The sequence below is a fragment of the Patella vulgata genome, chromosome 8 (genome assembly GCF_932274485.2).
Source record: "Patella vulgata chromosome 8, xgPatVulg1.2, whole genome shotgun sequence".
NCBI lineage: Eukaryota > Metazoa > Mollusca > Gastropoda > Patellidae > Patella > Patella vulgata.
Window position 1 is genome coordinate 15,498,379 of NC_065886.2, and position 17,271 is coordinate 15,515,649.

The 17,271-nt window shown below is 34.8% G+C and overlaps 1 protein-coding gene across 1 annotated transcript in view; it reads left to right on the forward strand.

Moving 5' to 3' along the window:
• Window positions 1-236: 236 nt before the first annotated feature.
• The window catches only part of LOC126829502 (cytoplasmic FMR1-interacting protein), a 36,511-nt gene continuing 19,476 nt past the window's right edge, over window positions 237-17,271 (forward strand). Inside the window, exons 1-19 of the mRNA XM_050559415.2 lie at window positions 237-385; window positions 1,860-2,119; window positions 2,653-2,730; window positions 3,398-3,499; window positions 3,931-4,112; window positions 4,318-4,543; window positions 5,745-5,849; window positions 6,062-6,265; window positions 8,207-8,323; window positions 9,142-9,219; window positions 9,800-10,014; window positions 10,469-10,616; window positions 10,924-11,077; window positions 12,207-12,289; window positions 12,624-12,697; window positions 13,063-13,159; window positions 13,632-13,708; window positions 14,219-14,327; window positions 14,691-14,810. Of these exons, the coding sequence (XP_050415372.1) occupies window positions 1,907-2,119; window positions 2,653-2,730; window positions 3,398-3,499; window positions 3,931-4,112; window positions 4,318-4,543; window positions 5,745-5,849; window positions 6,062-6,265; window positions 8,207-8,323; window positions 9,142-9,219; window positions 9,800-10,014; window positions 10,469-10,616; window positions 10,924-11,077; window positions 12,207-12,289; window positions 12,624-12,697; window positions 13,063-13,159; window positions 13,632-13,708; window positions 14,219-14,327; window positions 14,691-14,810 (2,382 nt within the window). The 5' untranslated portion in view covers window positions 237-385; window positions 1,860-1,906. The remainder of the gene's footprint in view (window positions 386-1,859; window positions 2,120-2,652; window positions 2,731-3,397; window positions 3,500-3,930; window positions 4,113-4,317; window positions 4,544-5,744; window positions 5,850-6,061; window positions 6,266-8,206; window positions 8,324-9,141; window positions 9,220-9,799; window positions 10,015-10,468; window positions 10,617-10,923; window positions 11,078-12,206; window positions 12,290-12,623; window positions 12,698-13,062; window positions 13,160-13,631; window positions 13,709-14,218; window positions 14,328-14,690; window positions 14,811-17,271) is intronic.

A 17,271-nucleotide genomic window follows, 5' to 3' on the forward strand; every position in this document is an offset into this window, starting at 1 on the left:
TTTCTCTTTTAATTTCTGGGCGGATGCACATCAGTTTATGTCCAGTAATCATTCCTTTCAAACTAAATTAGGCCCTTAAATAGATTAAGCCATCAATCAAATCAAGGTCATCATGACACAGAGCTTATCACACCCAAAGACTTGATTATCTAGTAACCACCATTGAATAGAATGGAATTTAATACAACCTGATAATCTCGTCTATAAGGAGTTATTTCCCTTCTCATAAACACAGGAAGTAACCGATTCTTATGATTTTTGTTGCAAAAATTATCAGATATTTTTCAATATAATCAAACTATATGCATAAAGTTGCCACCAAATGGCACATCTTTTGAAAGATAATGTATAAAACAACAAGTTGTGGTGGATTTTGAAATAAAAGGTTTGTTTGCTTGTTCGAGGCACGTATCGAAATGTTTTTGACGACTGTCATTTCAAGTATTCATTCAATTCATTAATCATAATCATAAATAAATATAATCTCTGGGTTGTTTTAATTATCCGGTATTTTATGGTTTCGTTTCTTTATGATTTTTATTACAACTTTTAAGTAGTTCTTTTGGGATCTTTACAAACATGTTTGTCGATATGTTGTGATTACTACAACAGTTGTATATTTACTGACTGATGACGATGTGATAGAATTGGTTCCACTACTGTCTACATGTAGGCGGAGGCCCCTACTTCTGTCGTTGGCTTGACCTAGTGGTCTAGAGTGTCACACTTCTATCTCTAGCTGGCCGGTCACCTCTGTCTCGCCGTCGTGGTTTCGAACGCTGGTGTAAGCGTGTGTGGCTTGGCAATAGGGGCGCCTTCTCAACCTCGTGGGTTTACTCAGGGTACTCCGGTTTCCTCCCACAGGAAAGACCTCTCTGTGTGCGCTAAGATAATAAAATTGAAAATAAGACAACTTTTTTGCGATATCGGTCCTCGGTGGAAACGGACGTTAAACACTGAGAACGACAACAATGTCGTTCCAGATGTCTTTCGTCTTGCCTCCAACAATGGATGGTTCTACTAAGGACTTCCTCTGAGCAAGTTTTGTTTACAAAAACTCCCTTAATATCCATTTTAGCTACCCCCAAATTGTATTGCACATTTACATGTACATATATAATAAACCAATTCCCATTGAAATAAAGGTGAAACCTTGCCACATAATTATGTGATATCTTATTCAGTTTCGTACTTTAAATTACAGTCAGGTCATGCAGAATTAGCATATTACGACATCGCACAAACAGCACTTTCCATATATTGAGTCCATGTCCATATTTATTGCTAATAAACTTGCAGGTGGGAGAAATGTTCAAAAAATACTAGACAGCATGTTGGGAAGGATTTATCACTTAAACCTGAACAAAAGATTATAATTGATAATGTTGTTCGAAGATGGGAGTCTTACCAAATGGATTTGGCAAATCTATGACCATAAAGAAAACCATAAATGCAGAGTCTGTTGATAGCTTTAAAGGTAGCCTTGCAAACATTCCTAACTGTTGATCATTCACCAGCATTGGTTGGACATATTCATACATATTGTAGCCTCACAGATGTTCAAGTTTGAAATTGTTAGGCCATATGCATGTTGAGTATGATTAATATCATAATAACAGTAGGCCTGGCAAGGAAAAGTTGTTCAGATGAGAGGAAAGACAGAGATTCCATAACTGGCAACACGTTAAATATTGCCAGACAACAGTTGCAAATCAAAGTATGAATATGCCAAAGTGCTACTGCCTGGGCAGCATTTTTAGCGTAACACACTGCATGATGTAAGTCCGTCTACGTTAGCACGGTTAGTGTAGAAAAGTAAGATATTAAGCCCCATTTCATTTTGTCCTAAAATATTTCAGATTTAATTTGTTCAGTTAGTGGAGTTAAAAAGCGGTGAAGCAAAAAAATGGCTGCTGGAGAGAAGATTACATTGACTGATGCATTACAGAATGTGGATGTGTTAGATGAATTAACATTACCAGATCGACAACCATGTATAGAAGCACTGAATAAATCAATACACTACCAGGCTAACTTTGATACAAATTTTGAGGATAGAAATGCATGTGTTACTGGTGTGGCAAAGTATATTGAACAAGCTACTATCCATGCTGATATGGTAAGTAATATGGCTAAATTATTGGGACAATGTGAGGATGATCATTATAGATTTTCCACTTTGCTCCCGTCCTTCTCTTGCAAAATGTGATCATATTTTGCATGGCAACCAGTTATTATTCGATTTAGATGAAACTTGAAATATGTCTTAACGATTAAAGGATGATTTTGATTTCGGTGTGCATCATACCTTCCGTTACAGAGTTATGCCCCCTGCATTATACATAAAATGTGAAATATGTAGTACATGTATTACTAAAGGAAAGTAAATCCACTCGCTAGACTGAGTGATATAAATTAGTGTTAATAGTGAAGCAATCTTGGAATCCTAGGATACATATTTGTTCCTTAGACTCCATTAATAAAGGCTTTTTTTTAGTAAAGTAGGGATCATTTGATAAAATAAAAACAAAAAATAATAACTCCTCTTCCACATCAGATTATTTGAAAATATTTTCTAAAACCAGAATATGTTGTCTTCTATGGCCTAAGCTAACTAGATATAAATATTTGTTAATTTTGTTGATATTTTAGAACAAGTTACTGGAGGAAGGTAAAGAATATGCTGTTATGTTATTTACATGGAGATGTTGTTCAAGAGCTTTACCACAGGTAAATGTATAAAATAATTCCAACCATTAAGATATTATAGGGCCTAACGGTAAATCAAACTCCTGATCATATAAGAATTTGACATTTTAGTTTTCTATGTCTCAATGACATCTGTATGTGCAAATCTTACGAGCAGCCAGACAGGGCACACATGTACATGTAGCTAGTGTAATGAAGATTGTTATGTATGTAGCTAGGCATAGAGAAAACTTATCATCAATAAATGTTCATATGCATTCCCCTTCCCTAAATACTGAGGTATCCCTATTGTTGTGCCTTCCTGGGATCTTAACAATTAAGATTTAGTGCATGTGTGCAAAACCAGTTTGAAGACAAATGTGATCTTTAATGATTTTGAGACTTGTGGGAACTAATTCAGTCAATATAACATGTACAGCAGAAATTTAGCAAGTACATGTGTTGACACTCTTGTTCAAAGGTATTGGGCCATAATGACCGTGACAAACTTAAGAGTCAGCTTTTGGCCTGTAAACTGACACCATTTCAAACACTCTGTGTACAATTTATAGAGCAAGGCCATGTTAATATCTGCTGCTGTCCAATAAAGATACAACTTAATGGTCATTTCATGTATTTTCATTTAGAAATAGAGTAGAGCTCTATTTGTTATGTATTGTCTGTAACTCTAGTTTTGTATGTTATGTAGGTAAAGAGTAACGATCAGCCAAATAGAACTCAGATTTATCAGAAGATTGTCGAAGTTTTAGAACCACAAGTCAGTAAATTAGTCAGATTCATGCACTTCCAGGTAAGTACATTATAACCAATATATCCTATTTGGCAAGTCAAATGGTCATATCAGAGTTTTACAAAAATTTGCAGGCAAACTATGAATGTACATAGGTTAAGATTTGAGATATTGTACCAAAAACATCACATCAAATGGTGTGTGCAAAATATTGCATCTCTAAAGATTTTCTCAATTATTCTATAAACTTGCTTAAACAATATGTTACTATTCTCACCTGTCACTATTATCTATATATTACTGTTTAATGAAGAGGTGCTGGATAGTAGAGTTGTCTGATGCATCATTGACAAGGAGTAGGGTCGCTTACCCATCCTCCCTATGCATAAGCGAATTATTGAAATGAAGTTGTACCATATATTAGTCCCGAAATGTTGATGTTTAACTTTCTCTATGAAATATATAACCATCAACTGTTGTTTATTTTCTAGAATCGTGCCATAAAGAGATTTACAGAAGAAGTCAAGCGTTTATGCCATAAAGAAAAGAAAAATGATTTTGTGTCGGAAGCATACTTATTGACTTTAGGAAAGTTTATGAATATGTTTGCTGAGTTGGATGAATTGAAGAATATGAAATCTAGTGTTAGAAATGATTACGCTGCTTATCGAAGGTATGTACAGATTATATACGTAGATATGGCTTTGTATCGTTTGGTGGTAGAATACTAACACATGCGCTTTAGATCATAAAAGGTGTGTAATTGAGTCAAGTGGCGTTGTTTCTATACCGAAGTTGTACGTGACTTGATGAGTAGGGTCACGTGTCCAACCTCGTAGGTTTTTCAAAGGGTTATTCTTATATATTTATATTTTCAGAGCTGCTCAATTCCTGAAAGTAATGTCTGATCCAGTAGCATTACAAGAGTCCCAGACATTGTCTATAAATATGGCCACCCAGAACAAAATAAGAGATACACTGAAAGAAGAATTGGTGAAACTTCCCGGTTATGAAGAATTATTAGCTGATATTGTCAATATATGTTTAAGTATGTACGAAACTCGAATGTATCTTGAACCAGAGGAGAAATACATGTTAGTTAAGGTAAGAATTTATTTATGTGATTTTTATACTATCGGCAAGGCTAGGCAGAAGGCACCTGTCACAGACTTTGTCATACACAATTTATCACACAACATTTTTATTATAATATATACCTTGTGTGATAATTTGCACCTGACAGTGTCTGTGACTTGTACCTTAAGTTAAAGAAGCTAAATCGCTAACATTTGGGACCTAGAAATTGACAAAAGTAGGTCGCAACGCATATAATACTGTAATATGAATGTATGTAAACGGATTTACATTCAATGGTCTCCGTTTTTACTCCAATTTCAAATCAGTTATGTTCGGCGAAATAAGCCAGCAGTCTCAAGCGAGTGCAAATTTCTAGCGTCTGGTTATTCCAGTCTACATACGACGTTTGATTTGGTGCAGTGTATCTAGCCTCGTCCCTCGAGTCTCTTGATACAACTGGAGCTGAAACGCATTATGGTACACGATTTGTGTACAAATGGTAAAATGTTTATTTTGTCTTAAATATTGGATATCAAAAGCCCATCTTTTTCCGGTAATATCACAACATGAATGTTGATTTAATTTGACAAATAAATCGTGTTTTCAATGTTGAAGAGTTTGGATGATATTGAGTTAGAGACTTCGCTACTTTAATAAGTCTTGACTATCGGCTTATATTGCCTATTGGCCTTAATTGGTATCATCTGATAATTGGTAGATGTACATTGTTTCTCTCTATTGAACATCCTGCTCAGACAAAACTTGGAAGCTTAAACTGCAAACCTGGCCTCGAGTTCACAAAGTGTTTTTCAGATTTAAGTTAAGAATTTACTCAACTTTCATTCACGATTTATGAGAAATATCTTTGATCCACAAATACAAAACTTTGCACAGTTTATTAAAGGGCATAAAAGTCTATGTTTTAGTTGAAATAAGGCGAACAGTTTTGAGTAAATTCTTAACATAACTTAAGTCTGAGAATGCTTTGTAAACTCGGGGCCTGTTTTCTTATTCCATAAATTTGACTCGACATGTATATTTTTTGTTATAAATCTATATATTCTATATGTTGTTTAACTTTAAATTTTCTCTATGTCCAGATGAGTCTCTGTAAGTTCCTGTATCATATTCCTGATTTATGTATACCATGTTTAAACGTAGAATAAAGGGGAGGTTATTCAAAGTTTGTTTCTTTGTCTTGTACACTGATTTTGTGTTATTTGTACAGGTCATGGCGTTTGGTTTAAACTTGATGGATTCCACCATGTGTAATATTTACAGAATGGATGCCAAGAAGAGAATTAATATCACTAAAATTGATAAAATATTAAAGGTAGGTTCATTAAGAATTATTATCACTAAAATTGATAAGATAAGCCTATTGAAGTGATAAAAATTTTAACACTTGTATAGGAAGATAATACCATGTAAGTGTCTTGAAATAAATGTGTGATTGTGTTAAATTAATTTGCTATCAGGATTGAATTACAATTTCTACTGTGTGTTTTATTTTGATGACTTGATCATATTTAATCCTCATTTCAGACATTAGAGATCGTTCCCTTATATGGTGATATGCAGATAGCTCCATATCACTATATCAAATATTCACCGAACTATGATCCATCTAAATGGCCATTATGTGAATCCAGTCAGCCAAGTCCCCAGTCAAATCTATTGGCTAATTTAGAAGCAATACGTGAAGATCACATGGAATACATCAGTCAACTCTCTCGACACAGCAATGAGGTGAGTTTCTGAACCTGATGGGTATAACCATCTTTACGAAATACCAGGATTCCGATTAAAACAATAAAGATGCTGAAATAATTTTAAAAATACTAAGAATTAACTTGATTACAGCACACTGGTAGTAAATAGGGACAATTAGTTATTTAATTTTTTACAGTTCACGTCTATAATTTAACAAGTTTTCTGGGCCCAAAACATGGAAGAAACATATGTTAACCATTGTAGCACCATGGGTCTTCTGTCAGACGTGGAGAGTGGACGTTGTCAAACCGGTCGCCACATCCTACGTATGACTCATACATAATTCAGATGTTGGATTTTTTATTTGATAATTTGTAGGGGAAATTTATCAGCAAGTGGTAGGTATCCCCATGGGCACCTTTGCTTGCTGATTTGTTTCTCTATTCCTACGAAGCCGATTACATACAGGCACTCGTAAAATCAAATAAACGATTAGTCAGACATTTTAATTTCACTTATCGATATATCGATGATGTTCTATCACTGAATAATCCAAACTTTAGTGATTATGTAGAATTCATATATCCTGATGAGCTCGAAATTAAAAACACTACTGACAGTGACAATTACGCTTCCTACTTGGATCTGCGTCTCGATTTTGACAATTGCCATAAACTTAGTGTTAAATTGTACGATAAACATGATGACTTTGACTTTCCGATTGTTAACTTTCCATTTATTAGTAGAAACATTCCAATATCACCAGCTTATGGAGTGTTTGTGTCTCAACTAATTCGTTGCGCGAGAGCTTGTTCATTTTATTCTGATTTTTTAAGTAGATCGAGGCATTTGTCATCTAAGCTTCAACTACAGGGATACTTGCGAACTAAACTTATTAAAACCTTTAAAAAGTTTTATGGGCGTCATATTGACTTGATTGGTAAATATAACATGTCTCTCTCGGCTATTATTCTAGATATATTTAATTGACGCGTATACAATCTCCCTGATAATGTCTGTCTGCTACATCGTTAACACTGTTCATCACGTGCATTTTGCATACCGATAGTCCATTGGCCAATCACGCTATTTTACCGAGATTTCGCCTAATAGTTTGGATGCAGCTATGGCGGGTTTGGCGCCAGGCAGGGTAAGCTTACTCTTCCGGACACCTGTTACCACAGTTACCACGGTGAACAGTCCATATGCTGATTACACTATTTTGCCTTATTACACTATTTTGCCTATACCGTTTTTATTGGACTTCGAATTTTGTCTAATGGTTTGGATTGTTCGTACTTGGTTTTATTTTATTCTTACTACATATCTTAGTAGCCTTGTGATCGTCTAGAATTTGTCTGTAGCTGTCTTTGCTTCCCCTTCATGTTGTGTATTTACTTCTTACTGTGTTCTTAAGACGTTTGTCTTACCAGGAATAACAATGCAACAGTTCGTTTTTACATTTTATATATCATAGCTGCTTACATATGGTACAAAGCATAAAAGAATAAAGTCATTCTCTCAAACCTCATTCAGCCAGACTCGCTGGGTGAGTCTGCTGATAGAAATTGCTACATCTTTCCCCTTCTGGAATCAAGCTGCTGTCTAGGAACTCAGATGGTAATCTCTCCGGAATCCAATGAAATCTGGCTTAAAAGTTTGCCATGATTTCTTTTATAGTACCTATGAACAAAACGCACAAAACTAGTGCATTCATGACCCTGAACCTGTGCAATTACTGAAATGATTGGTCCCTTAAACCAAATGATGCAATAGGTAAATTTCCAATCACATGTATTTTGTTGACACATAGAACCAGCTATGTTTTGGCTCTATAACTCATTTTATGTGTTAATCTGTGACTTATATTTTTAGTGCACATTTAGTACAATTGGCCAAAGACATATAATGCCACCATTAATTATAAGAGCAAAAATTCTAGCAATATTAATACACCATGTATTTGTATATTTGTAGGCTATAACATCTATGAGAGATCAACCGAGAACAGATAAAGAAAATAAAGAATTGAGTGATTTAGCTCTACGTGGTTTACAACTTCTATCAGCTTGGACACAACAAGTTATGGAACTAGTGAGTATATCTTAATTTCTATATAAACATTGTTTTCTGTATTTAGCAGGTGGGCTGAAAAGAGCTGTTCTTAATTTACTAATGTCAAAAATCGCTCTCTTTAAAAAGCTTCCTCAGTTTGGAAAAGGAAGGGAATTTTATAAATCTTAATTAAGAGAGAAATTCAAGTCATTCACAAAACTTAGAACACAAGATTTAGAGTCAATATAGCCATAACTTCATTCAAAGTATCACAGTTCAACAATTTTGCAGTGACTTTTGACCATTTGTTAATGTAAGATAAGGTCCATATTTTTACGCCACAGACATTTTCATCCAAAAGACCATCTACGGGTCACAGTTTTTATCTAATTTTTACGGAACTTGAAATATAGGATTATTTCCTAAAGATCTTGGTTCCTTTCGATGGCCCCTGATTGTACGAAAAATCGTGTTTTTAGCTTTCCGATTTTGATGAAACTTGAAATGTATTTTTATAACCCAAAGATCTCAGTTCTTTTCGATATCCGTGCATATTGGACTGTAATTTCGTGGATGGTGGTCCCTGATTGTACGAAACATCTTGCAAAATGTTGGTGTATCTTGCATAGCAACCGCTTGTTTCTCCCTGGTATTGCACCGTGTAACCATAGAAAGAGAGAACTGAATCTTAGTGTCAAATTGAGTGAAGTATTATATATGTTGATGTTAAAACTCCATAGCTTCCTGTTCCATGTTCACAAATTATTTAAGATGGATGAGATGGTTATATTAAGATTTTTTTTGTTATTCAAATCTGTAGTGTAAAGTAAAACTAGAGTTCATTGTTTTTTTTGTAGTATTCCTGGAAATTGTTGAATCCTACTGATCCACATCAGAATCCAGATTGTCCACAAGAAGCTGAGGAGTATGAAAGGGTACGTATCATATTTTATATAACAGAGAGATCACAGAGAAGATATTATTCTTTAAATCATATAATGAATGAATGAAATGGGGTTTAATGTCATACTGTTCTCCACCAACCAGGCAAATGAAGTCAGGCATACGCCTTAAAGTGTGCTATGAGGGAAATTTTGCCCAGCCGGCCGCATACTAGACGTTGTTGTTTGCGAGACCCTCCATCCTGCACATCTGACAAGGGGCAACCAAGCTGGAAAATCCCAGCGAACTCTCTCAGCCAATATCGTGGTTGAATCCCAGACCCCTGATAAATGAGCCAGCCAAAATGTATTAAATATTGAAATATTGTTAATTGTACTGAAATGTTATAAACTGTACTGAATACTGAAATGTTATAAACTGTACTGAATATTGAAATATTATAAACTGTACTGAATATTGAAATATTGCTAAATGTACTGAATATCGAAATATTGTTAATTGTACTGAAATGTTACAAACTACTGAATATTGAAATATTATAAACTGTACTGAATATTGAAATATTATAAAATTCACTGAATATTGAAATATTATAAACTTTCATCTTTATAGGCTACTCGATATAATTATAGTAGTAGTGAGAAGTTTGCTCTGATAGAAGTTATTGCTATGATTAAAGGGCTACAACTCCTAATGGCACGGATGGAATCAGTATTCATGGATGCCATTAGAAAACACATTTATCAAGAGTTACAGGACTTTGTACAGTTATATTTACGTGATCCCTTACGTAAAGCTATTAAAAAGAAAAGTGATGTTATTAAAGGGTAGGTATTATCTTTTATCCGGATCACCTGCTGGACTGTAGATTTGATGGTGGAGGGGGTGCAGTGGTCTAAGGCTAACGTGTAAAAGTTTATTAAAAAGAAAAGTGATGTTATTAAAGGAAGCTATCAATTATCCATTTTCTGAATAGTCTGCTTAACTGTAGCTTTGAGGGTGTGTGTGTGTGTGTGGAGAGGGGGGGGGGCTTAGTTTTGATCCCCAGCTTATAGGGTCGTTTGCCCATCCTATGGGTTTGCTCTGGGTCCTCCATTTTTGAAATAGATTTGAACCATATGTTAGTCCAACAATGACCTAGTTTATGTTAAGAGGATGTTAAACCACACCTCTCTCTGTGTATTTTTATTGAACAATAAAATGATAAAGAAAAAATGATTGGCTTGAGTGTTGTACAAGCATGAGAGAATTTTTAACTTTTTTACCTGCCTTATGTTATAGTATTATCATGGCTGTAAGAGACACATGTGTTGATTGGTTGAGAGGCGTTGAACCTCATGATGACCCAGCTTTACGTGGTAAAAAAGATCCTGATGACGGATTCCTGATTAAAGTTCCAAGACGTAATGTTGGTCCATCAAGCACCCAGGTAATTAAACATAGATCATGGTCAATAACTACACACTACAATATAGCATATGATTTAGATCAGTCAGGGGATTCTAAGGAATAAATATTCAAACTAAAAGACAAGTATAGACTTCAGATAATACACACACAAAAAATAGTCTTGCCAAAAAGGATATGTGTTAGACAGGATTAAAATTGATTGATTCAAATCAAGAATTGGCTGAGCCTTAGGTTTTGTTTAAAGAGTGTCGCCCACAAGAAGAAGATGAGTAGTGATTGGTGTATAGCTGTATATAAACTAATTATGTTATTTTATTTAATTGTAGCTGTATATGGTTCGTACAATGTTAGAATCATTGACAGCCGAAAAAAGTGGTGGAAAGAAAACATTACGTAAAGATATGGACATACATCATATCTCCAGCATTGAGGCTTTTCACAAAACATCCTTCTTCTGGAATTATCTTATTAATTTTAACGGTGAGTCCATCTTGTTGAAATACAGATCTGACCAGATTGTCACTGGTCATATACATGTTGGTGAACTTGACTGAATGGCATTGCTATTGACATTTAGCTTTTGTTCTCTTCTGGTTCAAACAATATTTTATTCAATATAATTAGATATAATAATACAGGTGTACAGTGTAAAGGATACGAAAAGAAACAAAATGTTTTTGCTATGTGTAGATGTATCCCATTATCCATTGAACACCTTGCCAGCCACAATTGTTTACAGCTAATCGGAGCATTTAACGAACTCGCCAAAGTACTTTGAAATCGACTATACTGTCACATGACATCTCCAGTAAATTCAAATCGATTTGGCAAGTCGATAAAAAAGCCTTTAACATGTAAAAAAAACAGCTACTAACTTATTTGGGCGACGTTTCAAAGAGTATTCTCTCAACGTTAAAGCTTTTCCATTAGTATGTGTTATAGTCTATTGCTCTATCCAGTAACTAAATGCCACTAAAAGACTAACATATTTTATCACCTGATAATACATTCTACAGTAGAGATCGCTTGTGTGATAAATTTGATTGGTTAGTTAAAAAGGAACTACTTTTTTGTATTTTCAAAGAACAGTTCTTTTTTTTATTAAAAGTAACTTCTTTTTTTATTAAAAATGAATTATTTTTATTTAATTGACCTTGATGGAAACACTGGGTCAATATAAAGGACTTTGCAATGGTTGAATTGCTCTCAAATGATGTATCACTATGCTGTTATGTAATCAGGTTCAGTAAAAGTGAAATCTATAGTAAAGAATTATATTTATTTATTTGTGCATGTAAGAAAGGATTGGGTGATAAATAAAATCTCCTACTCGTCTTTTTTGATATCAAAAAATATCAACACTTTATCGACTTTTGTTGATATATTTTGATATCATAAAAGACTCGTAGGAGATTCTCTATATCAAATTGGGTGATAAATAAAATCTCCTACTCGTCTTTTTTGATATCAAAAAATATCAACACTTTATCGACTTTTGTTGATATTTTTTGATATCATAAAAGACTCGTAGGAGATTCTCTATATATGCTACATGATCTGTGTTTGAGATCTACACTATCATGTTGAGCTTGTGTATTTTATATTGTAGAAACTTTATTTAACTGCTGTGATCTGTCGCAGCTGTGGTATCGGGAATTTTATCTAGAATTAACCATGGGCAAAAGAATTCAGGTAATTGACTGTTTTTAACACAAGTAAAATTAGAACATTCTACATAATATCTTAGTTTGTCTAAAGTTGCATTATGCGAGAGCTAAATTTGTCTAGTGCAGGTCTTTTTTCTGACTTCAAATATTAAATTAATTACTATTTAGACATTTTTTTACAAGATAAGCCGATAATCAACTTACTAGATTATCGGATTGCTTACATATTGAGTCAATTAGATAGTGCTTGCAAAATCCTGAATACTGCCACTTATTGTGGGGACCCTGGTTCAACTGCGGCGTTGGCTCAATAGTAAATCTATCTCAATAGTAATTTTCTATCTTATTTTATATTCTAGTTCCCAATTGAGATGTCAATGCCATGGGTTTTAACAGATCATATTCTAGAAACTAAGGAACCTTCCATGATGGAGTAAGTATATACAGGCAGAAATCTTATGCTATTTCTGAAACCTTAAGATAAATCTGGATGCAGTTAAAAAAAAATTAAAATATTATTTGGGTTCATGATTGTGTATACAAAAATCTCCTGACACTTGGTGGGGGTGGGAGCGTCTCAAAACTTTGATATTATATAGACCTGTGTATTGTAATTTGTCCTTGTTTTTAAGTATTGTTCTTCATAGCTGTACAATATCTACACAATTACAATATGTGGTATGTAAAGGAGGAAATTTTGTAATTATTTTTTTGTAGGTATATTTTGTGAGAGGAAATTCTGTAATTATTTTTTTCTAGGTATATTTTGTGAGAGGTAACATTGTATTTTTTTTCCAGGTATATTTTGTACCCGTTAGATCTGTATAACGATAGTGCTCATTACGCTTTAACTAAATTCTGTCAACAATTTCTATATGATGAAGTCGAAGCTGAGGTAAGTCATAATATGTAGAAAAATCTAATTTATTAAATGTAATTTGTAGTTGAATTTGATTAGTGCATGTATGTCTCTGCTCAGCCAAATAAAAGTTAGATGTTATTTTGGTTTCGCTTATTCTGATGGTCACTCCATTTTAATCTAACAATGTGTGTAAGAAAAATGGATCTGTGACTACTGCATAATAATACAGTTGACCTGGATTAGACAACCAATCAAATCTCTAAATAATCAAAGCTTTTCAAAGGATTTTGTGAAATTGTTTGTATTCATGGGTTTTTATTGGTAAGTTAATCTGCAGCAACAGTTTGTATCATGGGTTTTGATTGGTAAGTTAATCTGCAGCAACAGTTTGTATCATGGGTTTTTATTGGTAAGTTAATTTGCAGCAACAGTTTGTGGTTTTGATCCTAGACTTGTATGTGGCAAGGAGTATTTAAAGAATATAATTATTTATTTGTAATTTCAGGTGAATCTATGTTTTGATCAGTTTGTTTATAAACTGAGTGATCAGATCTTTGCCTACTATAAACATCTGTCGGGCAGGTAATATATAATTTATAATTATATAACTTTACAGCCTGTTAGGATGGGGTTTTTTCCCAGTGTTTTATTGTTATAAGTTAAACCAAAAAATGCTTGGTACTAGTTCATTAGTGTCTGACATGTTATCAGATACATCTAAAATCTTTTCCAGCTTGATTCCCCCTTGTCAGTGATGCAGGACATAGGGCTTGACAAGGACAGCTGTCTGGTCGTTCGGATGGAATGAAAAACCGAGGTCCCGTGTACACATTGGCATGAAGTCGATATAAGAGTAGGCCGAAGCGCCGCTGTCCGAGTAAAAATTTCCCTCATAGCAGTAGGACATTAAACCTCATTTCATTTCATTTACATCTAAAATCATCATTTCCAGCCTCATTTACCAGTATATTAACTAATGTATACTCCCAGATATAAGAACAAAAAAAAAACCACCGGATTTAAATTGATTTTATGTGAATATGCAATAGTTTCTGCTGAATGATCTATATTATGATAATTGATTATTTACAGCATTATGTTAGATAAACGATTCCGTGCTGAATGTGCTAGTCAAGGTGCTAAAATAAATTATCCTGTAGCTAACAGATATCAAACACTGCTTAAACAAAGACATGTTTCCGTAAGTAGATATTTTTACTTGTACCAATATAGAATAAAATTATTTTCAAACTTGACGTTAATTTTCCAATTGTATCAGTGAAATTGATCATTATTTGTTTCTATGTAGACTAGTCAACTTAATTAATAATAGTATCTCATGTGTTTTTCAATTGAATGACAATTGTGGTTATATCAAATAGAGTCTAAGCACACGCTGTTATATGTCACTCAAGATGATTGGCTTTTTGCATGCAAACTTTTATACATACATATGGACAGATTCTGTGGTACCTGCACAAGAAAGGTTTGTTTCGCCTTTCATAAAGTAACAATATTTGAAAATGTTTTTTTATGATGTTTTATTGTGTTGATCTGTTTTCAGATATTGGGTCGATATATAGATTTAAATCGTTTAATTGGACAACGAATAAACGCAGCTCTACAGAAAGCTCTTGATGTTTCTATATCACGGTTTGAGGCTGGTGACATCACAGGAATAGTGGTGAGTTATTGCCCTTGTTAATGTATTATTGTTAATTAATAAAGATGCATTCTGTAAGATTTAGATAAAGAGCTGGCCATTCTTGCTATAATAGTTCAAAACTAGATAATGATAAATGAATATATGAAAAATTTCAGTCATATTACTTTCTGTACGAAGTTGTGAGTGTTTGAAGTTTTGACAAATTGTAGCATGAATTGTTTATTATTATTGTAGCAAATCTACTTGACAATCAAGACTAAGTCTCGGTCAATTATCTATTTTATTGTTAAACTCTTAAATGATGGTGGTGTTCTATTTATTTGAAATCAGAACCATTTGATGGCCCAGAGATTGATTATGGGCTTGTCATTTTAAATGTTTAAATAATAATTTATATTATATTTAACATGAAAAAGACATCCAATAGGCAGTTTTAGATCTTTATATACTATTCAAAAAAAGTAGGGGATATTTGATTTTTAAGTGTTATTAAAGTCACCTACTGAAACTGACGAAGAAACAAATGACAAAATGAAATGAAGTTCACATTCATCGATTTATTCCAAATGATCGTTAGACTAAGTAAGGCACAGACTGACCATTATAAGGGTAAAATGATACCTGGGGTCAAACAGCAAAGTTACCACAGCATCACAACCAAGTCAGTAACGGGTAAATCCTCCTCTGTTTGCCAAACAAGCATTGATCCGACGTGGCATACTCCTAATGAGACGTCTAAGTTCATTTTGGTCCAGATTGTCCCATTCCTGTGGCAACGCAGCAGCAAGTTCTTGGACATTGGCAGGACGTTGTTGACGTTGACGTAACCTCTGTCCAAGCATGTCCCAGACATGCTCGATGGGGGAGAGGTCGGGACTCAGTGCTGGCCAAGGTAATGTGGTGATGTTCTGTTGTTGGAGGTAACCTGTAACGATCCTGGCCCTGTGACATCTTGCGTTGTCATCCTGGAAGATGAAACGGCGGCCATGACGTCGTGCGAACGGCACAACATGGACTGCCAAGATGTTGTCCCGGTAGTACTGGCCTGTAACACGCCCTGCAACAACATGTAAAGCCGTTCTTCCAGCAACAGTGATGCCTCCCCACACCATAACAGAACCACCCCCAAATCGATCATGTCTGATGACGTTAACGTCTTGGAAGCGCTCGTTTCGACGACGCCACACCCTCCTACGTCTGTCCAAAAAATCAACAGTGAACCTTGACTCATCTGAAAACATCACATTGCTCCAGCGTCTATTATCCCAGTGTTGACGATCCCTACACCAACGACGTCTTGCCTGAATGTGATGATCTCTCAAACAAGGGATCACGCGAGGACGTCGGGCGCGAAGGTGACCCCTATGCAGTCGATTCCGAATCGTCTGGCCACTGATTTGCTGTGATGACACGATTTCTCAAGGCCAAGGTACGGAGGATAAATCGATCCTGGGCTTGAGTTGTCGCCCTTGGTCGACCTGAGCGTGGTCTGTCCTGTACAGATTGTGTATCACGGTATCTGGACCATAACCTGCTTATGACAGACTGAGATACATTCATCGTCCGCGCCACAACCGCCTGTGTTGTGCCAATCTGTAGCATGCCAAGGGCATGTAACCTTTCATTTTGGGTAAGCCGACGCATATCAAAATTTGTTTTCTGGTCACTAAAACAATTAAACTGATGTTTCCACCCTGGAATTCAATGCCACAATGACTGTAACATTCAAAGTCAGAGTCGTGCAAATCTTGGGTTGGACCCCCATGATGATCCCAAGCATCACCTGCATTCCATGCGGTAGCTATTGGTGCGTTTGGGCGTCACATGTAACTGGAAATGTTTCTTCTGTTAGGTTCTATAGTGACTTTTTTCGTAGTCATTTTCATATTTTAGTATTTTGCCCCCAAAATCAAATATCCCCTACTTTTTTTGAATAGTATATAATGCATCTTTAAGGTATATATGCTTGGATATTGGCATCCTTCAGTGCTCAAAACAAACAGTTACAGTTCTTAAGTTTAATAAGAATTATATCTTTATATTATTCTGGTTATAATATTTGTTGATTTGGACTACATGAAAATATAACTACTCCTTCATCCAGTCTGTACTGCTTACATTTTCAGGGATTGTTCATTTGGACATTCTAAATTTCCCAATCACAAATCATGGAGTTATGCCTCTTTTTTACGTTAATTCTTGTGAATAGATTTCTCAAGAAAGTATCCTCTTGAATTTTGAAATTTTTGGGACAGATTTCATCGTTTATTTGTTTAAACTCGCTTTACACTATTTTAGAGCTAGAATAACAGACGACTTTGCTGCTGGTGACCGTATTAGATGATTTGACAAGGCCATGTCTTTGTTTATATGAATAGACTATCACTTTAGATCACAACGTCTGTCATTGAGTCAAGTGGCAAGGAGTAGAATTGCTTTGCTAACCTCATGGGTTTCCTCCCACTGCAAAGATCCATAC